The 27,431-nt window shown below is 35.9% G+C and overlaps 1 protein-coding gene across 1 annotated transcript; it reads left to right on the plus strand.

Annotated features, from left to right (window-relative positions):
* Nucleotides 1-9,156: 9,156 nt before the first annotated feature.
* Nucleotides 9,157-20,431, plus strand: LOC107811290 (transcription initiation factor IIF subunit alpha). The gene is made up of 11 exons (XM_075224628.1): nucleotides 9,157-9,285; nucleotides 9,387-9,581; nucleotides 12,129-12,284; nucleotides 16,455-16,600; nucleotides 16,709-17,079; nucleotides 17,562-17,677; nucleotides 18,574-18,708; nucleotides 18,905-19,117; nucleotides 19,419-19,625; nucleotides 19,928-20,016; nucleotides 20,124-20,431. The coding sequence occupies exons 2-11, from the start codon at nucleotides 9,411-9,413 to the stop codon at nucleotides 20,134-20,136; spliced, it is 1,617 nt and encodes a 538-aa protein (XP_075080729.1). The 5' UTR covers nucleotides 9,157-9,285; nucleotides 9,387-9,410; the 3' UTR covers nucleotides 20,137-20,431.
* The last annotated feature ends 7,000 nt before the right edge of the window (nucleotides 20,432-27,431 follow it).

The following is a 27,431-nucleotide window of genomic DNA, read 5'->3' on the forward strand; positions in this document are numbered from 1 at the left end:
GGTTGCCCATTATGCACCGTCTAGTGCACCTCCTGCACAGGGTGCTTTTAACGGTCAGTCTATCCAACCAAGCTCGAGCCAGTTTCAGCAGTCATGTACTCTGATAACTTATTTTGAGTGTGGTGATACTCATCCTATGATGAGGGGCTTCCCCAGACTTAGGAGGGTTGCATCTCCACAGACTACTCATGCTCCATGTATTCCACAGGGTCCCCAGACTTCTTAAGCCATGGTTACTGCTCCAGTTGTCGCTCCTCCTACACAGATAACTAGGGGTGGAGGTTAGGCAAGTAGGGGTTGCCCTAGAGGGGGGTCAGGCCAGATGTTATGCTTTTTAGGGTAGGACAGAGGCGATTGCATCAGATGCCGTTATCACAGGTATTGTTCTGGTTTGTCATAGAGATGCATCAGTCTTATTTGATACATGCTCTACGTACTCATATGTATCATCTTACTTTGCTCCGTATTTGGGTCTATCTCGTGATTCCTTGAGTTCTCATGTTTATGTGTCCACACCTATGAGAGATTCTATTATTGTTGACTGTTTGTATCGGTCATGTTTAGTTTTTATTGGTGGTTTTAAGACAAGATTTGATCTATTATTGCTCAATATGGTAGACATTGATGTTATTTTAGGCATGGAGTGGTTGTCTCTCTATCACGCTATTCTTGATTGTCATGCCAAGATGGTGACGTTGGCTATGCCAGGTTCACCGCAGTTGGAGTGGAAGGGTACCTTGGATTATGTTCCTAGCAGGGTTGTGTCCTTCCTTAAGGTACACTGGATAGTTGAGAAGGGTGTGATGCATACCTAGCCTTCGTGAGAGATGTCAGTGTTGATACTCCTACTGTTGAATCAGTTACGGTAGTGAGAGACTATCCAGATGTGTTTCCAGCAGACTTTCCGGGCATGCTGCCAGATAGAGATATTGATTCTGGTATTGAATTGTCGATGGGAACTCAGTCCATTTCTATTCCATCATATCGTATGACCCCAGCAAAGTTGAAGGAGTTAAAGGATCAGTTGCAAGACTTGCTTGATAAGGGTTTCATTCGGCTTGCCTTGGATAAGCATTAAAGTTTAAAAACCTTTTGTTGGTCCAAATGGTAGCTTTAAGAATCTATCTCTCTTATGGCTCCTCATTAGATAATCCTTCACAAAGAAATTCAAGACATTAGTAAATTCACCACAAGAAGATTTATCACATGTAAAATCAAAGAAGTTATTCCATGATTCAAATTGATCATTCTCGAATTTCATCCAAGAAGCATTTACAAAGCTTGACCAAAATGTATCCTCAAAGCGTACAGTAGAGAAAGTAGAGAAATTAACACTAAAGCTATCATCAATTAACGCACTTCCCTTTTTATCAAAAATCTCTTCATCCTTGAGAATAGCATTAAGCTTTTCCTACTCAAAGAAACAAGTTAACTCCTCATTAGAATTTTCATATTAAAAGGAACAACAAAACTCTCCATTCATATCCTTAACAATAAAGAAATAAGGATTTAGGTTGTTCAAACAAGTAGATTCAGCCTTCTCAATTGCACCAAGTAGATATAAGCAAGAATCATTCACATCAAACTTGAAGGATTCAAGTTCACTCTCAAACATATAATGTTCTTGACTTACTTAAAACTAGAACAATTATCCAAATATGGATCCACAAAGCTCATCAATTCACTTTTACAGAGACTCGTGTCCTCACTAGTTTGACTATACAACAAATACATAACTTCACAAGATGAAGAATCGCAACAATAAGGCTCACTAGACAAGAGACATGCATCCTCTATCAAATTTTCATTCTCAAAAGTGTTCCTTATAGCTAAAGAAGAAATAAATTCATTTTCTTGGAAAACAATCAATGAAACACCTTCAAATTCATGATTCCCAACCAATGGCACAACACTAGTTTGAAGCTTTTCAAGTTCACAATCAATAACAATTTTAGCTTCAAATCATACTCAACTAGTGTATTATCACAACTTTTCTTTTTCATGTCAACACAAAGTAAAGAATCATCAATATCAAAAGTAGTTAGATTGTCGCTCACAATCAAGTCACTGACAATGTCATTTGAAGTAACTAGAGAGTTAGGACTAGCCATTTTACCTTGAAAAGCAACTATAAAAACGTTTTACCTTAGTCTTTCAAATTTAAGCTCGCTTGCTTACTTGAAGTAAGGTGAATACTTCAGCCGCCCATTCATCCGGAATAGCCGGAGCAACATCCTTTCCTTCTGGAATGGGGTTATGAATTCCCACAACAACTCGGAATATCCTTGTGCAATTCTAAATATGTCGGACTTTCGGGCATGTACCTTTCTGGCCCCGACATGATCCCCTTAATGAAAGAATCCGTGAGCATCTCAAATGAATCTATGGAATGCTCGGGTAACAACGAATACTGCGTCAGGCTCCCCTCGTGAGAGTCTCTCCAAATTTTTTCAGTAAAACAGATCTGATCTCATGGGGAGCTAAGTCGTTCCCCTTCACCTCTGTTGTATAGGTGGTAATATGATCCTAAGGGTCCGAAGTCCCATCATATTTTGACACGTCGGGTATTTTAAATCGCTTCGGGATCAATTCCGGTACCGCGCTCGATTTGTATGGCAATTGGGTATCCTTTTTTGAGTACGGTCCTTTCAGCACCGGTGCTGCACCCGGGATTGATCCGTGTGGGCATTCACTTCCCTTATAAACCGTAAGAGTTCGCTTTTGAAAGGATCGCTCTCGTTGTTGTGATCGGATTCGCTCCCCCCTGATCATTTCGAAGTTGACCTCGCCCTTCGGAGTTTGTTGGACCTCGTCCTTTTGCGTTATTGGAAGCACCCGATAATGCCTGCTTTAGTTTTGTCATAACTTTATCCTGATAAGTGAAATGGCCTATAATGACCTCTTGTTGCTCCTGCAGGACCCTTACTACTTCAACAACATGCTCATCTTTAGCATCACCAGGAGATGCCTCCCAAACATATCGCGTGTCGCTTGTCGTGGACCGGTGTGGCATCTTTCTCCTCATTGCGGGTATTACTGATTTAATCCTCGTGCTGAGGCTAGTCCCCTTGGGCCTCAAGATTGTGTGCGTTGTTAACATCATTATCTGTCATTTTCTATGATTTTCGCTGAAAACAAATAATCAAAACAAGTTAGTAAAAGAGGCAAGGATCAACTTCATTACACGACTGGTGGGCGCCAAACTATTTTCCCGTAAAACGGTACAGTTGAATTTATACGTGGTTTCTAGACAAGTAAATTAAATCGATCCTGAAATAATAGAATTGAATGGATATGCAATACTTATCCTAGAGATGAAAATGAAATAGCAGAAACAGTAGTTCCGGGAGCAGGGCTTTCGGATAAAACATCAATAAGATCAAAAGTAAGAAGATAAAATTATATAAATTTTGAATAGATTATAACATAAGTTTGCCAAAACATTCGTCTCCCCACAATGATAGTAGATCTCACTATTTATAATTGTACCTAGGGAACAAGGTCCTACGATCATGCCCTTCTCTAATATCAATTATGAGGGCTATTGAAGAAGGTGTAACGGCAGGCATGAATGAAAAATTATTTATAACAGGTAATGTACTGAATGCTGTAGAATATTTTTCATTAAATGTTACCGGGTGGTGGGCATTTATTTCATCTTTATGTACACCATTCTTTCCGGTAACAAATGGAATATTTGTCTTTTGTTTAACTATCCTCTGCCTTCGGTTCCATGTGTCACTTTCTTATGTGATCATTTAATACAACATATTTTACCCTATACAACACATTTGTTGTATTCTTTTGGTTTATTTTGTATTGTCAATTGCGCATACAGCTTGTCGTGTGTCTTAGGTAAAATATATCTATTAGAACGACTTCTTATGTTTCAAGGTGCTGTTTAACTTAAACATCTATTAGAATGACTTCTTATGCTTCGAGGTGTTGTCAAACTTATGACTTGTATTTAATTTCAAAACAAATGATCTAGTCATGCAAATACACTATCATATGATAGTTTTTCTATCACTAGAATAAATTTGATAATTTCATAGTTTCTTAATGTCTTCTCTGCAAGATATGCCAACGAAAAAGGGTTTTGCAATTAAAATAACAGAAAATTTCTGGCTCAATATGAATTTCACAGGTGACGAACATATGTTTTTAAGAGTTGGGAAGTTAAGACTACCCGATTTAGGGCCTCACAAGAAAAGGGTTCTAAGGCATCTAAACTCTTTCGTCGTTGTAACGACCCATCCGGTAGTTTTGAGTATTACAACCCTGTTCTCTCATTTACTGCTCAATTTATGCTTTACAGTTATATGTGACTTGCCGGGGTGATTAGTTCGAGTCCGATGAGGTTTTAGAATGAATTGGAACACTTAGTTCCAAGGTTTAAAGTTTAAGTTGAAATAGTGACCGGATATTGACTTATGTGTAAATGACCCCGGAATAGAGTTTTGATGATTCCAATAATTTTGTATGGTATTTTGGACTTAGGAGCGTGTCCGAAATTTTATTTAAAAATCTGTAGTTAAATTAGGCTTGAAATGGCTAAAATGGGAATTTAAGTTTGGAAGTTTGACCGGGGAGTTAACTTTTTGATATCGGGGTCGGAATTCAGTTCTGAAAATTTTCATAGCTCTGTTATGTCATTTACGACTTGTGTGCAAAATTTGAGGTCAATCAGAATTTATTTGATAGGTTTCGGCATCGAATGTAGAAGTTAAAAAATCTTAGTTTCATTAAGCTCGAATTGGGATATGATTCGTGGTTTTAGCGTTGTTTGATGTGATTTGAGGTTTTGAGTAAGTTCGTATGTTATTTTAGGACTTGATGGTGTATTTGGTTGAGGTCCCGAGGGTCTCGGGTGAATTTTAGATGGCTAACGGATCGAAATTTGGACTTAAACAATTGCTGGAAATTTTAGCCTTCTCGTGCAATCGCACCTGCAGAATTTAGCTCGCAAGTTTGGGTTGAGGCCGAGGTCGCGACCAGGCATGGGCCGAAGTCGAGGTCGCGACCAAGCATGGGTTGGGGTCGAGGTCGCAGAAGCGAGTAGATGGTCCGAGGTCGCGACCAGGCATGGGCCGAGGTCGAGGTCGTAGAAGCGACCATACATGGGTTGAGGCCAAGGTCGCATAAGCGACTGCTCGGCCGTAGAAATGGCTAAGTTAGTCGCAGGTGCGAAAAGCCCAGGACAGAACATATAAATTCAAGGGTTGTCCATTTTTACCCATTTTGGATTTTAAGAGCTCGGGTGAGACGATTTTCAAGAGATGTTTCAAGGAAAACATTGGGGTAAGTGTTCTTAACTCGGATTTGGTCAATATACATATTATATCATTGTTTTCATCATTTAATTAGTGTTTTGAGATGGAAATTTGGGAGAAATTGTAGAAATTTCATAAAACAAATTTTTGAGATTTCGATGTCGATTCAGAGTCGGATTTGAGTGAAACTAGTATGGTTGGACTCGTAATTGAATGGGTTATCGGATTTTGTGAGTTTCGTCAGATTCCGAGATATGGGCCCCACAAATAATTTTTGAGTTAAATTTCAGATTTTATTAAAAAATTAGTATTTTCTTATGGAATTAATTCCAATAATTTGTATTGAGTGAATCGAATTAATTGTGGTTAGCTACGAGGCTTTAGGAGACTAATTCATGAGACAAGGGCTTAGCGGAGTAAGAAATTACGCGATTTGAGGTAAGTAACACTTCTAAACTTGGTTCTAAGGGTATGAATCCCCGAATTTGTATTATATAAATTGTTTGGAGGTGACGCACACGATAGTTGATGAACGTGTGGACGTGCACCATTGAAATTGTGACTTGAATAAATTATGTGAAGTTGTAAAAATTAAAGAATCATGTTATTATTTGAACATTTCCCCCGTGTTAGAGAAATTGAGCTGAGACTCTTATTAAAGATCATGTTTAGGCTACGTACCGATATTTTGGGACCCATGGGGTGTATTGCTATTAAATTAATTATTTTAAAAATGTACATTTCAAACTCAGTCATATTCATCCATTGTGAGGATATTTATGGGATCGAGCTGCGCGTCGCAGCATGCCATATTGGCTTTATTTATATTATTATTATATAGATCGGGGTTGCCCGCCTGCAGCAGGCCATATCGGCTTTATATCACGCTTTGGCTGAAGGAACCCTTCCAGAGTCTATACACACCCCCAGTAAGCATAGATGATTATATATTCGGGATGGACTTCCTAGGGCATAGACTTGCCTTACTTATTTATATTGTGATGAATTTTTCCTAGACATGGATCTTGTCCGTATCATTTACATTTGGGGAATAAATTACCCCAGGGCTGGATTGGCCTTATACGGTACTGAGTGACTGACTGTCAGTCGATGTGTATATATATATACGGGATGGAATATCCCTGGGCTGGATTGGCCATAAATAGTACCGAGTGACCGAATAATTTGTGACTAGTATTACATGAGGTCTTTCCACTGAGATGTCATATTCCTCATATCATGCAGTATTGATCTATTTCACTTATACTGAGTTTAACTGTTGAACTTGAAAGTATGCCTACATTTCTGTACCCTTATTTATACTTGACTGTATCTGCGAAACTCGTCACTACTTTCAGTCCCGAGGTTAGTCTTATTACTTATTGAGTTATTGTACTGATCATACTACACTTTGTACCTCGTGTACAGATCTAGGTGCTTTCGGACATGGCGACCGTTAGATCTCAGAGTGCTATCAGTTGGAGACTATTAAGGTAGGTGCATGGAGTCCGCTGACCTTGACTCTCTTTCTTTCAGTTATTGTACTGTTCTATACTTTCAGACAGTATTTTTATCAGCCAGACTTTGTATTCATATTAGATGCTCATGTACTCAGTGACACCGGGTTTTGGGAGTGTTTGTATCGGTATTTGCGAGATTTCTTTTGTATTGTAATTAAATGTTATGTTTTCAAACTTAAAGGAAATCGTGGGTTATTGATGTTATCGGCTTACCTAGTATTGAGATAGACGCCATCACGACATGTGAGATTTTGGATCGTGGCAACCCCATATTTCTTAGAGAAAATGGTGCTCCTAACTTCTTCCACTTTTTCCAGGGACTGTAATTACAGCTTGACCTTCGAGGAAGAAATCCATGGGACCCCTCCTTCGAGGACACCTAAATAGTGAAAGGTCATCCCTTTGCTATGCTGGAAACGAAGCAAAGTCATGAAACCGATAGACTATGCAAGGTGTTATGGTTGTACCTGCAACTAAGGTTGGAAATAGAGTGAATGCGATTTATATGTCGTCTTCCATGAAATTTTTTTTGAGTGCCGAATGTAATTTTTAAGTCGTATATGTCAAAGCGATTTATAAGGCGCATGTATTAAATACGACTATTAAGTCGCATTCCGAGTATGCTATTTATGTCGCCTTCGAGAAATGTGAGTTATAAGTGTCATTTGCCGAATAGGATTATAAGTCCAATATTAATGCGATTTATAAGCAGTTATAATCCCACTTATAAGTTTCAAAGAGAAAACTGAAAAGTCCTAAAATAGTCCATTATCTTTGTGTTTGGTCTCAAAATCATCCACATTCTTTTACCTGGACCACTAATAGTCCATAAGTTTTTACTAAAATGGTGCACTTTTGATCATAACCAAAATATTCCGTTAAATTTAAAAGTGAGAGTAAACATACCGTTTTATCCCTCAACTGAGATACAGATCCAACCTTTCCATCCCTTTCTTCACCAAATACCATATCATTTGGACTCTAATTAAGCAATTCTAATATTTTTTTACACTAACAACTCTTAAATAATATTATCTAGTTACAAAATTATGCATGGTCCATGTATAAATACCCGCATCAAGTTAAGACATTTCATGATAATTACAAACAAATAACTGAAAATTATTTATTGCTTTCTAATGAGCTTGCAAAACCAATACAAATTGGAAGTAGAAAAATATATTTGATAACCCTGGTAAGTAAGAACATTGAGGAGTGTGTAATATAATGACTAACCACTAACCACTCCTCTTTATTTAACTAGGACTAAGTTTAAAATTACATAAATTACCTCTATACACTGGCTTAGTTACAAACGCATCCTCTTAGTTCTAAAGCAAGTTCTTAATATCCTTCTACAATGGCAAATCGCAAACAAATAATATTGTAGTTAATAATGTTTTTAATTAAAATTCCACTAATCTCTTTAAATTTCATAATAGCTTCAATCAAGACATATATTGAATATTACTTGAGCATTCGTAATTGGAGCGAATCCAAACCCGTTAAATTATTCTTTTAGGCATTGTGTTAAGGATATTAACTAGCTTGAAGATTCATATAATATATATTTTCATTTTTAAATTATAAGTAATGTATTTACAATTGGACCGTATACAATATATAGCTATATACCGTAATTTGCTAAACATTTAAAGTACACAAGATGAGGTCTATTTCATAATGCACAATGTTATATAGATCACCTAAATCAAAATATTATACACTGAACATCCATTTCCTTGTAATTCTAACACTTGAAATTAACTTATAGTTAATTCGGTTCATTTTAATTAATTTTTTGGTCTTTTTTTTATCCTTAATATTTGATTTTTTTAAATACCAAGAAGGAAATAACTTCTTTTTTCCAAAGTTGCCCTTAGAGTAAATAACATATGAGTATTTGTTATAATTCTAATGGGCAAATTAAGGTTAATATGGCCAATTTTATTATTAATTAATGTTAAAAAATAAATTTCTTAATATATGTGAAAATAACAAAAAAGATCGGTTAAAAGTGGACCAAATGAAGTATTAAATAGCCAACCAACACGTGAGGGTTTGTCTTTCATAAAAACCAATAGCTCTTGTTGCAATAAAATCTCTTTTACTTATAACTTACTTTATTTATACATAGTTAAAGTTTGAAAGTTTTAATTATGTAAATATTTTTATTATTAAAAGAAAAGACATGAACTCTTTCCATTTTACAGTTGCTGCATTAATGTGATCATAATTGAGAAATTCAAAGTTCACAAAAGAAAATCCAACGGGTCTAAACTGCAATTTCCTAAACTTTGAGGTGGTTATCAAAACAGAACCAGAAATTACGCGTGGTTCAATCTATAAATACCCGCCTTACTCGTCGATATATCCCATTTCGTGCCCGCTTCGGTGCTGTCGATCTAAAAAATTCCTTAACGACAGAATCCATAACTCAAAAGAACAAATTCAAAAACTGCAAATACTGAATCAATACAATAAGATTAACGGTGAATTTTGATTACCTAGTCAATTTCCCAAAATTGAATCGCTTAAACGGAACCCTAATTCTGATGAACTGAATGACTTTGATTTTTGTTTTTGATTGCAGGGAGAAGAGAATTAAGGCGCTATAATGTCGATAGATTTGGTACTGAAACCGTCGTGTAGCAGGTGCGGCTCCACGTCGGAGTTGTACGGAAGCACCTGCAAGCACTTGACTCTTTGCATGTCTTGTGGTAAAAACATGGCTGAGACTCGTGATAAATGCTACGAGTGTGGCACTCCGATCACGCGACTGATTCGAGTATGTTTCCTCTATTGAACTTGTCATGAGTACTAGAATTTGGGTGAATTTCTATACGTGTAATTACTTTGTTTTGATATTCGAGATATTTCTACGAGCCAGTAGCTCAACATTTCGAAACTTAATACTAGGCTTTTTTCTGTGGTAGGTTCGAACTCGTGATGTGCACCTAGCACACGCATTATGCATTGTGCTCTTACCACTGGACCATAGCCCTGGGTGCTTTTGTGTGTAACTACTTACAAGTATTGGAATGGAATGATCCTGTATAGAGAGGAGTGTATCAAGGATTTAGGAAGAGTTACACCGGTCTTTGCTCCAAATAAATAACTGCATGACGTGTGTCTATTACATAATTTGCGGGTAACTCGACTATGCCACTGGGTACCTGCTACTTCCCACCGGATTAAACAGTACCAATTAACTCACCCCACCTAGGATTAGGAAGATGGGAAGAATCACCTAATGTTTTTGTCTTTGCTTGGATCTATTACATAAAATTTTAGTACTTAGGTATGGTTGCTTAATGTCTCAATAGTGGTTAGTTCTCCTCACAGAGTTATAGTCTATATGTTTGGAGCAAAGGCATGGTGCAGGTAGGTTTCTGGTGAGTATTCATATTATTGATCCAAATAGTTTGGGAGGCATTGTTGATAGATGCTAGTAGTTTCTTTGAGTTTTCGCCAAATTTTTGTGGAGAATTTGGTCTCTTCCTGAGCTCTGAAGTCCTTTGTTCTGTTCGAGGCAATTGGCTAGGTGGACATAGGCTAGGTTTTGCTTCTGCAAAGATATCATTGTGAGTTTGATGGTGCTGATTTAAGAGTGCAATTACAGCAAGTAGATGCTAGTGGTTTCATTGACGTAGTTGAGAGATTCAGAACTTCGTGGATATAGTCACCGAATTTGATTTGCCTTTTGCTTCTAAATTATAAATAAAATTGTATGGCAGTCGCAACCAACTTTTAGGCCTTCTCTGAGAACATTGGATTACTTTGTCACTTGACGGAGTTACGTGTAAATATTTAGAGAGTTGATTATCAAAGGTGATCTTTAATCCAAATAGATTGACTCACTTTTTTATTCCATGGGGCTCATTTGATAAAAATAAAGCTTCATCTGTTGTTGAATACAGACAGATTCATGTTTTGTTTTCCTAAAGACAATGAAGTAAGCGATGGTTGATAGAAGATGTTTGACACACATAGGTAGGTTACATCAGTATACTATCCTCCCCTGTTATCTTCATTTAACCCAAGAACATTATCCTTTGCTCCTTTCTTCCCCCAAGATCAAGAGCTTTTGCCACCCTATACTTTCTTCACTACTTTTTTATATTCATCCATTGCTTCTCTAACCTTTTGGTTATATTTTTTATCCTTGTTTTCCTGATTATGTTCTCATTTTCTAAACATAACTATTTGCCCTGCCAATATCAACAATTTTGTCTTGAGCTTATATTTATTTAATGTGTGAAGTCGTGAACTAGTTCCTTCTTACTTTTGTTAAGATTATCTGAGACCTGAACAAGTATAGGATAAGAGAAAAATGATGAACATAGGCACTATCGTATAGCCTAGTGAGGCTAAGGCTTGCTTCATTAAGGTACATGTATTGATCTGTAGCATGTGTTTGAGAAGCAAATATAACACCTTTCTACTTCTCCAAAATATTCTATGCTCACCCTGCAGAATGTTTTTGGTTAAGTAAAAGCTGGACCAATTGCACCCCTTTTTGTGCCTTATGTTCAGGAGTTCTGAACAAAAATAGCGGATTTAAGCTCTTTCTGTTATTATATGGCACTAGTTTCTCAATTGATGTGTTGGAAAGTTGAATGAAGGGGTCTATTTCTGATTCTTTCATTTTGGACAAGGTAGGTGTTTTGTCTGATCGGCTATGATTTTCTGTAATTTTTGTGTAACAGTTCATATATTCACTAAGAATTGTTCTGGCTTATTGCTTGAAATTATTGATGAAATTCAGGTTTAATTGCATGAGTGCAATTAGTTTTTTGATAAGGTAAGTTGTATTAATCAAAAGGGAGAAAAAAAACTCCCGTATACAAGAAGTATACCAAAAAGTAGAGAATTTACATCAGATCACGATTCTCTACAAAAGACGCCCAATCTTCTACACAAGTAGGTGCTATATGTCGAGGAACCAGATCATGAAATAATTGCACTGATATTAACTGTATGAAGGCTTATGCGTTTAGCAGATGAAAGAGGTGAAGTGTGTTAAACAACCTTAAGTTAGGATGTGCTTGCTGCAGCCTGCTGAATATAAGTTTTTATCTTTCTGATGCTGAATTGGTTGATTTGCTCTATTTTGTCCAAAATATTTAAGTGAACATCTTAATCGTGCTAATGATATCAGTTAGATGCTTGGTCAGACCACACTTTTGGTAGCTATTGCGGACTGAAATTTTCTTGTCGAAAGCATTCAATTTGTGTCAATTCATGAAAGAATTTGTATGTGATGCATTTTTTACTTTACCCATGGTGCAAAATTGGGTGTAAAACTGGTTATTGAAATCATGTTTATGTGCAGGAGTATAATGTTCGGGCTTGCTCCAGCAATGACAAGAATTATTTCATTGCTCGATTTGCTTCAGGCTTACCGAACTTTTCAAAAAAGAAGAATGAGAGTAAATGGACTTTACAAAAAGAAGGTTTGCAAGGACGTCAAGTTACGGATACTTTGCGGGTATGAAATATTTAATAGTACCATCCTCGTTGCATCAGCTGCATGTGCGCATATATATACTAGTTTTTATGTACGTGTGTTGCACGTAGATTTTCAAGTATATAACGAAAGAACAATAAATTAAAACAAAATGTAGAAGTGTATAAGAAGAAATAATCATGTAGAAAGCAACTGGCATAGAAATAATGCAATAACCTTTTAAATGTTGAAAATTAGAATCATTACACTAACATAATATTTAATTCAAAATGATTGGCAGTCGTATGAACCTGCAAAGTTTGATCAATTTTTTTATGTTGGTTATATATTATATGTATCTGTAGAGTGGATAGATTGTGATCATATCTTGCCTAATATTTCTTTGACGATAATGTTTTTGGCGTATGTTTTTTTGGATAATGTGTATAATACAACTTCAGTTACAAAGCAAATGCGATCTTATATTCAAAGTAAAATTAGTTGTCTTTTAAATCCGAAAGTATTACGAACACGTAATCAGGGAAAATAGTGTTACAACATATGTTAGTAATCTTTCTTAAGTCCAAACTAGATGATTAAGTGATGGATTTTCTAACTTTAAGTAGAATTGACACTTGATATATTTGCGTCATTCAAAACAAAGAAAAGACCAAAAAATATGCTCAAAAGTTTCAATTTTGGTTTCGCATGCCAATTTTATTTTTTGGGTAGATTTGTGTGTTTGATTCCTTTGTGAAAATATTTTTCATAAAATTTGAATTTTTTTTTATGTAAATAGAAAATGGTAAAAGAGAATATTTTTGTAGTCAGCTCGAACTATTTTCTTGCACTACGGGTACTTTAGTTTTCATTTCCCAAAATAGTGTAATCCCTAAAAACTATGTTTCATACCTTGAATCCATTAAATACTATGCCTCATAGTGTTCTTGTCCACATGCGATCGGTATGGTTTTGAAACTTTAAAAACATGTGGGATTCTATTGTTTCGTGTTATTGTCCAATTTGAATTAGTATAGTATTGCATTCCATTACTAATTCAAAAAGAGAATTAATTATTAGTTGTATTGACTTCAAATATTATCTATAACATGCGGTCCTTATCAATATCTAATTTGGTTGAATAATCTGTATATTATCTACAAGATATCAGAATGCTCAATATAGCAAATAATGTATTGACAAAGAAGATAACTTATTAGATATTGTCAAGAAAATGACTTAATATCCCACAATTAGATTAATAGAATTTCAATCGGACCAAAGCATTAGCAGTAAGCGACTGTAAAACGGTTGACATGGAAAATATGAGACAAATCTTTTAGATGCTGAAAATCAATATGAGTACACTAACATAATACTTTGAAATTGCACAAACCATTGATCTCTTAATATATAAAATTTAAACTTAAAGACTACTTCAATGTATCAGACTTTGATATCCAAAACTAAAAACTATGACAAAAATAAAAAAGAAGTACGACACAAAAATAATTACAATAAAAGTTAAGATGTCATTGTTTTACTTGTACTTTTTATAGAATTTCTAAACCACGTTATTTCTCTCTAATTCATATACATGACCTTAAATCAAAGCATTACTGAATTGCAAAAAACAGGAACAATAAAAAGAATTAATAATACCTTTGGAGAACTTTGCTTCTTTCTATAGCAATACGAATAATGGATAATGTGGAACAATGGCGTTTTTTATAGGAATAACTGGTTTATTCTTTCTATATGGATTCATGCAAGTTATTAAAAGCGCACGCTTCTCGCTTAAAGCGCAGAAGCGAGGCGAGGCGATTGACCTGCGCTTTTCTGCCCTAAAGCATGACTCACATGAATAAGCGCACGCTTTACCCTAAAAAGCGAGAAGCGAGGCGATGAAAAAAGCGCAGAAAAGCTCGCTTAAGCGAGGTCCAGCCATCTGCTAGGGTTTTTTAAAAAACAACTTGCAAATACACCTACGCACAATACTTCTAGACATCTGCTTCTCTGATGCAAGCGACGACTACACTGTTCGACTGACCTGCGCTTTTCTGCCCTAAAGCGCGACTCACATGAATAAGCGCACGCTTTACCCTAAGAAGCGAGGCGATGAAAAAAGCGCAGAAAAGCTCGCTTAAGCGAGGTCCAGCCATCTGCTAGGGTTTTTTAAAAAACAACTTGCAAATACACCTACGCACAATACTTCCAGACATCTGCTTCTCTGATGCAAGCGACGACTACACTGTTCGACTGACCTGCGCTTTTCTGCCCTAAAGCGCGTCTCACATGAATAAGCGCACGCTTTACCCTAAAAAGCGAGAAGCGAGGCGATGAAAAAAGCGCAGAAAAGCTCGCTTAAGCGAGGTCCAGCCATCTGCTAGGTTTTTTTAAAAACAAAAATTGCAAATACACTTACGCACAATACTTCCAGACATCTGCTTCTCTGCTGCAAGCGACGACTACACTGTTCGAGTAAGTTTCTCTTCTTCTTCTTCTTCAGTTCTTTCTTGTCTTCTCTTCCTCTTCTGATTTTTTTTGACTCCTTTTTCTCTTCTTCTTTCTATTTCTTTTCAGTTTTTATTGCTCTGTTCTACCCTAATTTATGCTCTGTTTTTCTCTGTGTGCTCGGTTTTTTTTTATTTTCTGTTCTTCACTGTTCACTGGTTCGACTCCTCTCCTCTGTTCTCTTCTTTTCTATTTTTTTTCAGAACTTATTTTTCTGTTCAGCCCTGTTTTCTTATTTATGCTTGTGCTCTGTTTTTTCCAAATTTCTGCTGTTTTTTCCAAATCTATTATTTATTTCTTGATTTAAGAATTGAAACATTTGCTTAATATGTTATTTTTATTGAGTTCTTGGTCATTTATCTATGCCTATTTAATTTTTTTTATTTATGTGTTAAATTGCGCTTCACATGAAAAAAGAGCGCGCTTCGCGCTTCTCTTCTCGCTTCGGTGAAGCGAGGCCTCCTCGCTTTTTTCCGCTTCTCGCTCTCCAAAACAATGCATGCAATAAATCTGAATCACATACAAACTGGAGAAGAATAACTAAACGAAGCATATTGTTGTCCAAAAAAAAAAGGCGACTATTGTACAAAGCCTACTCTTGCCGAAGAAGTAGGTGCATACTGTTGTCCAAGAAGGAATAGGCTACCAAGAAGAAGTAGGTGGTGAGGAGTGGAGTCCATTTTATGGAATACCATAAGCAGATTTTATAGAATACGAAGTTTGGTTCCTTGCTGTCTTTAGTTTATATGGAGTACCATAAGCATATTAACCATTTGTAAACTACAAAAAGGAAAACAGTTAAAAATATTTGTAGAAGAATACTAGTGGGCTACTAAGAAGAAGTAAGCGATAAGGAGTAGAGTCCAAGACGATGGAGTCCGAAGAAGAATAACGAATTTGACTCATAAGGACTTCGTAGGATCAAATTTTTAGGCTCGGCGTAGGTGTAGTTTAGGCTCGGCGTAGGTGAATTTGACTCATCTGTTAGTTGCATTGAATTCTTACCATTGATTTGCGACTTGTAAGAGTGGACTTCTCCTTGATTTTCGAGTTGGTGTCTCGTTTGACTCAATTTCTTCTTTAAAGCCATAGATGTTTGGTTTCTTTTTTTAATCACCGAGAATCCTCCAAAACTTGATGGATAATCAACCCACCCTCTACCCTTCTCCACTCAAATGACAGACTCAGTTCACCAGTTAGAATTCGAACTCTCGGCATTTGCCTATATACATTTTGTGCTGTACTATCTTTACTATTGAATCAAATCCCTGGAGCTAGATGGTTGGTTTTCTTTGAAACATTGACATTATTGATCATTTGGATGTTGATTGATTCACTTGGTGTTATTCTCCACGTTCTTGGCACAGTTGGTGGTTCACCTCTTCATTTTGACTAAGCTCCCACCTCCTGCTTGATTCTGAATGAGTACTTCGCCCTATTCCGTTGAGCCTCTTATGCAGAAGCGTGAGAAATATAATTAGATAGAAGGTTCTAATTATATTTATCAAAAGGCATCTTTCTCTGTGAACAATGTAATAACTAATAGAGACCACATGCTCCATGTCTTGGATCATAGATATGCTACTATTGGTGCCTGTTCTATTCTTGTCAAATTATGATCTTTGGTGGCGGGGCTTTTTTTTCTCCTATTGAATGCTTATATGTTCATTTACGACCTTTGTTTTCTATGAATTGCAGGAAAAGTACAAGAATAAACCATGGCTATTAGAGGATGAAACCGGTCAATTTCAGTTCCATGGTCAGCTTGAGGGAGCACAGTCAGCGCAATATTATCTATTGATGATGCAGGGTGAAGAGTTGGTTGCTATTCCAGCTGGTTCTTGGTATGCATTTTAGTTTTTGTTGTTTCTGTAGCATTGACATCAAAAGTATTCTGCAACTTCGATTAGATTTTGGATCTGCATCTATTCACTTTTTGTTGAAATCATTAGGTACAACTTCAACAAAGTTGCCCAATATAAGCAACTTACTCTGGAGGAAGCAGAGGAGAAAATGAAAAATAGAAGGAAAACTGCAGATGGGTACCAGAGATGGATGATGAAAGCAGCAAATAATGGACCTGCTGCCTTCGGTGAAGTAGAAAGATTTGATGACAAGGAAAGTGGATCTGGTGGGACAAGGGGGCGTAAGAAAACTTCTGGTGATGAGGAGGAAGGCAACGGTTCGGACCATGGGGATGAAGATGAGGAAGAGGAGGCTGCTAGGAAAAGCAGGTTGGGACTCAACAAAAGAGGCGCTGATGATGATGAAGAGGGTCCTAGAGGGGGTGATCTTGACCTGGATGATGATGATATTGAAAAAGGTCAGTCTTTCTTGTTCCTAGAATGCCTTGCATTGCACATTCGAGATTGCTGCCCATTAATTTAACTATTAAGTGATCTATGATCTGCATTTTCATTCTTAATGGTTATGTTGGAAAGCCCAATATCATTCCTCAGTCTAGCTCTCAGCTAGCATGATAGGGCTCTCCTGGTATTTTTCTCTTTGATATCATTATTTTAAACTGTTTGCTTCTTTTTCTTGTAAATTAAGCGTCCACGAATTACTGCAGTTATCTCTTATCCTTTCCTAGTTTTGAGAATAGGAAATGACTTCTAACAGAATAATGACTGTTATTATTGTTTCACTCTAGAGTGGGACTTCGTTCATCCTGGTTCTGTATTTCTTTTTCCCTGATGCTGGGGGCACAGATTAGCTTGTGCATTAGGTTTTTTCTTCACCATTTGATCAGCTTTTGTTTTCAGTTTTCTTTTGTTTCTACTGAAGGCCTCTCATTTCTTTCAGGGGATGATTGGGAGCATGAAGAGATTTTTACGGATGATGATGAAGCTGTTGGGAATGATCCTGAGGAGAGGGAGGATTTGGCTCCTGAAATTCCTGCTCCTCCAGAGATTAAGCAGGTTGGTTATGTGTGGGATTTGCAAATTCTGATAGTAAATAAATTTACATCACGCTGCACCCTGCAGGACTATGTAATGTGTATGTGGGGTATGGAAGTTATTGGATAACTATCTTATACAAAAAGCCAGTGGCATATGTTTGTTGTATTTTTGTTCGCTCTGCCAGTAAAGTGAGTTTGGTTGTTTAGACTCTTTTCTGGCTACTGGGACTGGACTCCCTCAGATTACAAAACTTTTCACCTTATTAAAGAACTTTAACATCTTACGAAAGGGCTTTACTTGAAGAATTAGGAAAATTAGAAAATATTATAGGAGTTTTTCCTGGTGCTCCAATGTGCAATGTAACTTTTTTCTTGTCGGTTTTTATGACGTGACATTCAAGTTAACTACCTTCATCAAGGGAATCAGATATCGGCAAAGCAAGAGAGTTGAGAATTGGCTTCCTGATCATCCAAATCATACAGTAAAAAATTAGTCTATAATGTTTTTTCTGGCCTTGAGTGTGGTTTTGTTGCCAATAGGATGTAGGGAGCCTTGCACAGCAGTGGGGTCTGGGGAGGGTAGTGCGTACGCAGACCTTACCCCTACATATCTGTTGTGATACAATTTTCTTTTTTTGAATACTAAGAATGATCTTGAAAATGGAACGGTGTACTTGTTCTTAGTTTCATAAACTTCGCGGGGAATATCATCTTGTTGTCAGAAGGAGCTCCACTTCTATTTGTAAATGGTATCGTATATGTGAATAGTAACTACACTAATTGGGACGGGGATTTAGTAGGACCATTCATTGAATAAGTGTGCTCTTGGGTTTTATTTTCTGTTTTGTGTTTTAACGTTCTTCTCTGCGGCTGTGAAGCTCTTATATAACTCTTGTCCCTTCTCCGTGTGGTTAGGATGATGAGGACGAGGATGAAGGTGATGAAGAGGGAGGGGGTTTGAGTAAATCTGGTAAAGAGTTGAAAAAGTTGCTTGGAAAAACTAATGGATTGAATGAATCAGATGCTGAGGATGATGATGATGACGATGATGTAAGTTTTGATTCATTATTGGTTGCTAAGTGAAGGTCTCTTTTACTTTTTATGCGCTATTTTCCTTATCCTGGTTGGGAATGATCTAAGTTGGTGGTTTTCTCCATTTGTTAGTTTTGACAGGAGTAATTATGTTTTTCCATTCCATGGTTTTAAAATCCGTCTGAATTGTCTTCTCTTGTTCTGTCTTCATCAGACAGAAGAGGATATTTCACCTGTATTAGCTCCTAAGCCGAAGGAAGCTCCTAAAGAAGAACCCATCGACACCAGCAGTCCTTCGAAACCATCTGCTTCTGGACCCACTCGTGGAACTCCAACTTCAAAACCAGCTAAGACTAAAAGAAAAGCTAACGGTGATGACTCAAAACCAACCAATGGTGCTCCCTTGAAAAAAGTGAAAACAGAAATGGTACGAAATTACTAACAATAATATTTATTTGCTTTTGGCGTGATATGTCCTTTGCATGGAAATATGATGCTGGCAAGGCATGTCAAGTTTCGCAGCCACCTGGAAAACCACTTGTGGTCCTTCTAGTCTAAAGAATCTAGGAGAAGGAAGAAAACGCGAAATCGATTTTGCAGTTACTGTTTATCAGTACTATGATGTTAAGACTAGCATGTCCATAACCAACTTCCTGATTTTCTAAAGAGGAATTATTTCCTTTCTCTTGTTATATTATTGCTGATCTCCTTCCCTTCATAACGTGCAGGATGCCAAGCCTGGGAAAGATGAAACTCCGGCTACTGCAAAGAACAGTGTTCTCCCAAAGGGTGCATCACCCTCTTCCAAAACTGCTCCAAGTCCTGCCACAGGTCCTGTTACTGAAGAAGAAATTAGAGCTGTTTTATTGCAGAGAAAACCAGTGACCACACAGGATCTTGTCAGCCAATTTAAATCTCGTTTAAAATGTAAAGAGGTATGACAAGGCTGGTTTGTCGAGATAGATTTGTCCATTGTGACTCACTGACCTATAGATTAGGCTTGTAATTGCAGGGAAGCCGTGAAATAAAAAATTTACTAACTAGAAGTTTATGTTGCTGATGCATCTGATCCTCTTCCTATTTGAGTTCATCTTGTGTATAAGCATCCCAAAAATGTAAAGCACAACTAGATGTCCTCAGCATAGCGGCATGTCAGCCAAGTTTCGGAACTCCTTTTACTTGTGATATAGTAGGTTCCTCCCTCCCTTACGTGACTGCATTAGTTATATTGGTGCAGGATAAGGCTGCTTTTGCTGATGTATTGAGGAAGATCTCCAAGATACAGAAGACCGGTACTGGAACGAGCTATGTTGTGTTACGAGAGAGGTGAATGTTCGTTTTATGTCCATGTTTTTTTCTTGTTGCCAACTCTATGACGTTGCAGTCTTAAGTTGTATTATGTAACTCTCTTTTTTCTTCTCTGTATTTTACAGGACAAATCAATAGGACGAACCAAGATATCATTGGCTACATATTGGTGGAGATTGGAAGAATCTAAGGCGTTGGACAAGAAACTGAACTTTTTGTCTCGTTTGACGTTCAAAACCTTGTACGGTGAGCAAGCTTTACTTTGTTTGTAAGAGTCTCAAATGATCTTCGTAATAGACAAATGACCAAAAATAGGCAATAATTCTGTGCAAAGGGTTGGATAAACTCGTAGATGGATTTGTTCCTCAGAGAAATTGCATCTCATGTATCATATTTTGCGAGTAATGGTTGTTGTACGTAGATAATGTCTCAACTATTTGAGTGTTAGGCAATTCCATACCGCAATTCGATTTCGCAAGCAATAGTGAAAGCTTAATAAATGTCCAAACAGAACAATTCAAATTGACAAGCAATAGTGAGAACATAATATAAACGTCTAGAGGACGGAACAAAATCTTTAATATTAATCTGAAAGTAGTGTGTAATGCAACTAATTCGTGGGCGAGCCGTTAGTCTGCTGTAAGGCTGTGCCTTGGGTAAATACCGAATTACCATATCGAAACCGAAAATTTTGGTATTTGGTATTCGATAATTTGGTATCTGGTATTCGATAATTTGGTATTTGATATGATATTTGGTTTAAGTTTTAAAAAATATTGTTATTAGGTATGGTATATGGTATTTTAAAATGAAATACCGAAATACTGATACCGTACCGAAATATATATTATATTACACAATACGTATATTTTTAATTATAACAACAACAACCCAGTAAAATTTTACTAATGGGGTCTGGGGAGGGTAGTGTGTACGCAGACCTTACCCCTACCCCGAAGGAGTAGAAAGGCTGTTTCCGAAAGACCCTCGGCTCAAAAAAATAAAAAGACAATGACAAAAAGGAAATAATATTTGTATCACAACAACAATCATAGGATAAATAGGAACACCATGAAATCCAGAAGAAAGATGCAAAGCAAAGGGAGACAATATTAGTAAATATTAGTATCACTACAACAATCATAAGAAAAATAGAGACACCATGAAATCTAGAAGAAAGATGCAAAGCAAAAGCGATAGCTAGTAAATAGGGCATGCACTGAAAAGCGAAATAGTAAGCCACAACATTGCCACTAGCTATTTTAGACAAAAATCTTACATGGCTAGTCCCACAATGGTACGAAGTAAGGCACGACTTAACTACCTCCTAACCTACAACCCTAATACTCGACCTCCACATCTTCCTATCAAGTGTCATGTCTTCGAAAATCTGGAGCCTCGCCATATCCTGTCTGATCACCTCTCCCCAATACTTCTTAGGCCGCCCTCTACCTCTTCTCGTGCCATCCACAACCAGCTGCTCACACCTCCGTACCGGAGCATCTGAGCTTCTCCTCTAAACATGTCCGAACCATCTAAGCCTCATCTTATCATCAATGGGAGCCACATGCACCTTCTCCCGGATATCATCATTCCTAATCTTATTTATCCTAGTGTGCCCGTACATCCACCGCAACATCCTCATTTCTGCTACTTTCATCTTCTGGATATGTGAGTTCTTAACGGGCCAACATTCAGCCCCATACATCATGGCCGGTCCAACCACCGCTTTATTAATTATAACATAAATATAAAAATCTAAAATTTTAACTTTCCTTTATTCTCTAAGTTAATCAATTAACTCTAAGCAAGTAACAAAATATTTCTAATGATCAAATTTATTCTTTTATGTACAGTTTTCTTTCTCAGTTGATATTTGCTAGTATTGAACAAAATTTTTGTCAACAAAATTTTTAGTTTTGTATTTTTGAGTACTTTAATTTAGTATATTACAGGCTATGACTCTATGCACTAGTTAGTATTCAAACCGAATAAACCGAAAGGAGAAAAATCGAACCATACCGAATTTAATTAGGTACGGTATTGGTATTACATTTTAAGAAACCGAATACCAAAAATATCAAACCGAAATGTTTAAATACCGTACCGTATCGACCGACGAACACCCCTAGTATACTGGGTAGAGTTATAGGAGATCAGGGTTTAAATTTTAATAGAGTTATCACGTATACGTACCAGAGGATCACATAATGTTAAAAGTTGACATTACGATTAGTGGCTATTCGTTTGAGGTAGTTCAGTTGACCAACTAATAATTGCATATAGAAAATCAAGTAATCGTAACATCAAGGTTCTTAGCTTGTTAATACATCTAGTCAGTTGCCAGGTACTACAAAATTGAAATTCCTTTTAATTTATATCATTCCGTAGATGATACTGCAATGGCATTACAACGACATATCCAGTGTATTCTGATACGGAGAATCTAAGGCGGGTAGTATATACACAGACTTTATCATTGTCTTATGCAGGTAAAGATGTTATTTCTGATGAATCCTCGGCTCAGACAAGCACAAATCCAATGGGAAAGCATATTGAAATATGAAACAAGGAAAAACAATAGCAACAACGAGATAGTAACAAATCGAAGGAGAAGCAACATCACAAGAATAATATTAAAGCTAGGAAGGAAGAACACACTACTACAACTAATCTTCTACCTGAATCATCGACGTCCACAACTTGCTATCAACGGTCATATCCTTAGTCAACTGAAGAAGCGTCATATCTTGCCTAATACCTCTCCCGAATACGTCTTTGGCCTTATTCTACCTTTCCGCAGGTCCACCATATTCAACTTAACACTTCCTCACAGGGGCGTCTGAGCACCAACTCATCACATGTTTGAACCATTTCAGCCTCACTTCCCGTATCTCATCCTTCACGGGGGCGCCTCACCTAGTGTCGAATATCTTCATTCCTGACCCTATCTATCCTAGTATGACCATATGCAAGTCGCTCATCCTCTTCCATACTGTTCCACAAGCCTCCTTATAAGATGAATGGCTCAGTGGTGGATGATCTCCCTCGTCTCTACCACCCTCTTCCAAACTTTCATAATATGGCTTAGCAGCTTAATACCCTTGTAGTTGTTACAATTTTGAGATATTATCTTTGTTTTTGTACAGCGAAATTATCGTACTCCACCTCCATTCTTCGAGCATTTCAGATGTCCTAAAGATAACATTTAAGAGCTCAGTGAGCCACTCCAAGCTTGCCCTACCCGTCCTCTTTAAATAAAATTTAAGAAAGAAAAACATTGCAACTATAATATAAGGAGAAAAGAAAAAAAAAACATCAGTGCCATAGAAGTCCCTTTATGTGGAAAGAAAAACCATCACTATTTGTACGAAAGGTTGCATTTCTTGGGCGATGTTAATACCATCATCTATCAGGTTTAATTATTTAGAGTTAAAAATAGTATATTATGGCAAATCATAGGAATGTTCTTGAGGAAAGTGAAAATAATAACGAGAAAAAATTCATATGATCTGTCAAAGCACCTTAATTTGTTGCTGAGGTATAACGAATTGACTTGGGAATAAACAAAATATTCTTTAAACGTAAATAACTTTTATGTCGAAAGCAATTCCAAAAGCACATATTTTAGCTGCTTCTATTAGCGTTTAACTAAAAGTGTTCTTGGATATTTACCAAACACTAAATATTGGTGTAGGATATAATCCAACTTATATAAGATTATGATTCTTCTAAAGGATTACTTGTTTTTTAATTGCATAATAGTATACATTTTTTTTATGAAGTATTGATTTAAAATCTAAAATTAAAGCATCATCTAAAATGTTTTTATTTAACGAAATTAAATTAACCAATTTAACTACTAATATTGTCACTTAAATTGTACCTATGAATAACTCATAGGTAAAGATTCTAAAAGTACTCAATGATTACATACATAAGTGGCTATTTACTAATAAACTACGTTCAGCTTTGAAGCAGTACTCTCCATAGATGCAAGTGACCAGTTATTTACTAACAATATTGCCTCTTAAATTGTACCTATGAATACTCAGGTAACAACTCTAAAAGTACTCAACGATTACAAACAAAAGTGGTTATTTACTACTAAACTAAGTTCAGCTTTGAAGCAGTATTCTCCATAGATGCAAGTGAGATATTAAAATACTAAATATTATCCCTTCCAACTCTCCGTCATGTTCTTCATCAGCAGGGTCATAGTCCACATCATTTTTATCCTTAGGCGGCGAAGGAGTCTTCTCAACATCAACATCAGCAAACTGAGGTGCAGCAGCCTTAGCCCTGTTTAAGAATATTTTTAACAAATCAAATTCTTCATAACAAATCAAATACTTAGATCAAAATTTCAATTTAACAAATAATCAATGCAGATTGATATTTTGGACTTCCTTTTATCTACAATGCTCAATGGAATGCATTACCTAAACAAAAAGAGATTGATTACTCACCTAGGTTTTCGTGCCTTCCTATGCCCAATCATTGCCCAATTGAGGTGGCGGATTACCACCAATAAGAGCTTGACCTCCAACAACTTCAGCTTGGAGCTTGAAGTGCATCAGGGTGTTTATTTTGAGCCTGAAGTAAAGCAACTGCAGCCTCAGCTTTATATTCAATGACTCTAATCATCTCAATCATGTGAGTAGCACCTTGCTTAGTCATAGATGAATCAGTGGAAGGAGTACCATGACTGTTTTTCAGAGCCACCAATTCAACTTCCTTGTCCTCAAGTTGACCCTCAAGATCTTTGACTTTACTGTCACAGTTACAACAACATTAATCATAGGAAAAAAAAAATTACATAACATATTTGTTTATGATCTTTATTTTGTTACAAATTGATTTTTAATCATCAATCAGTTTCAAATTGATATTCTTGATTTCTCTCAGTACTATATACCACTAAACGGACTTTTACGGCGAATTTCAAAGGAGTAACAATAGGGTTGAAGGAGAAGAAAAAACCTATAAACTAGGGCTAAATGAGCTTATACTGCGTCATTGATTGTCAAGAGATGGAGAAATGTATAAACTAGGTTAAAAGAGAGAGATCAAGGTCTACATTATAAATAAGAAAGAACATCAAATATAATGCCTCAATTCTTCGAAGATGGACGACTAATAAAGAGTTTACCATAATGTTTCATGTTCTTTTAGAAAACTTTATGAAGAAGTTGGCTAGTATAATATGTTAGATAAGGTTTAAATTATTTTGAAACAATAAAATTTAGTAGGTATATTCATGATTTTGGATTTTCAAAGCGATTTAGGAATTTAGAAAATGTATTTGATAGTAGATTTAATCTTAATTTTGACAAGTACATCTTGATATCTTAAATTCATAAATTCATTCATGGACGTTGTTTAATGTTACTTCAAGTAGTCGTTTGGTTTGAGGATAAATTAATTTTACTGACATTAGTTATGCTGAAATTAGTTATCATGATATTATTTCTTATTGACTGTTTGGTATGTGGTATTAATCCTAGGATTTTCAATTTTATTATTTTATCTTGAGATAATTTATTTAAGGATTACTATTCCACACTCTGGTATGTCTCATTACTACTATTTTTAATCCCGGAATAATTTATCCTAGGATTAGTAACCAAACAAGGGATAATTAGCTGATACTATAATTTTATTACAGAATTATTTTTGTTTATCTATCATATTAAATGGCCCCTAAAGTTATCCAAGAATTATCGGGTTATAAATATGGTTGGTTTTCTTAGAAATCATAACAAAGTTTCAATTGAAAAACATTTGGTAAGAACATTGACGCAGGATAAGGCTGCTTTTGCTGATGTATTGTGGAAGATCTCCAAGATACAGAAGACCGGTACAGGAACGAGCTATGTTACGTTATGTTACGAGAGAGGTGAATGACCATTTTAATTTTTGGGTGTGTTTGGTTTGAAGAAAAATATTTTTTAATTTTTTTATATTTGGTTGACTTAAATATTTTGAAAAATATTTTTCTCATGAGAAAAATATTTTCCAAATCTTTTTTTCAACCTTTAATTGGAGGAAAATGAGTTCATGACAAAAATATTTTTCAAAATTTTTTTTTCAATCTTCTCCACCCTATTTCACATCCCCACCAACCCCACCCCTACCCCGCCCACTTCCATCCACCCCAACCTCGCCCACCACCTACCCTAAATAGAATTATTAGTAAGAGCACTTTCTTTTCATGTTGTAGATTAGAGTACTTTTTTTTATTTCAACAAAATGAGTATATTTTTTTATGATGTAGTAAAAGTATTTTCTTTCATTTCAACAAAACGAGTACTTTATTTTCATGATTTAGAAAAATAATTTTCTTTTATTTCAACAAATTAAGTATTTTCTTTTCATGAAATAGAAAAAGTATTTTTTTTTTGCAACAAAATGAGTATTTTCTTTTCATGATGTAGAAAAAGTATTTTCTTTCATTTCAACAAACTAAGTATTTTCTTTTCTTGAAATAGAAAAAGTATTTTTTCCAACAAAATGAGTACTTTATTTTCATGATGTAGAAAAAGTATTTTTTTTCATTTCAACAAAATGAGTAAATTCTTTTCATGTTGTAGAAAAGATACTTTCTTTTTCAACAAAATAAAGTATTTTATTTTTAGTTATCAAGCTCAAATTTCAATATTATTTGTATGAAAAAGTAAAATAGCACATTAATTCCTTTGAATTTGTATGAATTTTGAAAAAAAAATAATTAAATTCTTGAAGAAAATAGAGTCATCGAGGAGGAGTACATGAAACATGAGGATTTTAGGCAAGGTGGGTTAAGGACACGGGCGGACCTAAGTCAGGGGTAGGGGGTCACCGAAACCCGTTAGCTTCGGCAAAATTACTATATATATATATATATAGATATATACATCAAGGGAGACTTAAATATTTTACTGGTGCCCCGAAAGTCTCAGAAGGCCCTGTGGTATAGTTGGTTGAGTGTTTGTGCTGAAGCTGCCTACCCCTCCTCGTTCTCTTGGGATCGAGCCTCAACTTCCTCTTTTTAGGTTTTCCTTTCCTTTACTGATTTCAAAGATGACTTCACTAAGTAGTCAATTGGTTTTCTTTTAATTTTATATTTTTTTAAATTCAATTATCATTTAATACTTGTATATAATATACAACTTAATTAATGTTATTCTTTTTCAAGTCTCTCCCTCAAAATCAAAAGCTCAAAACTCCTATCTCCGCAAATTAAAAAAAATTACAAACCCTTCAACAATCATTTTGATAAACTAGCAGCATCTATCGATTCCGGCAGCGACGACTAAGAATTTATACTTTGTTGATAAGTTATCATAATAGTTAAATTTTTAAAGAGTTGCACACCGAAATTTGTCGCTAGTAATTGGCATATCAACTTAATTAATGTTAAATTCAATTATCATTTAATACTTGTATATAAT

The sequence above is a fragment of the Nicotiana tabacum genome, chromosome 11, assembly GCF_000715075.1.
Source record: "Nicotiana tabacum cultivar K326 chromosome 11, ASM71507v2, whole genome shotgun sequence".
Lineage (NCBI taxonomy): Eukaryota > Viridiplantae > Streptophyta > Magnoliopsida > Solanales > Solanaceae > Nicotiana > Nicotiana tabacum.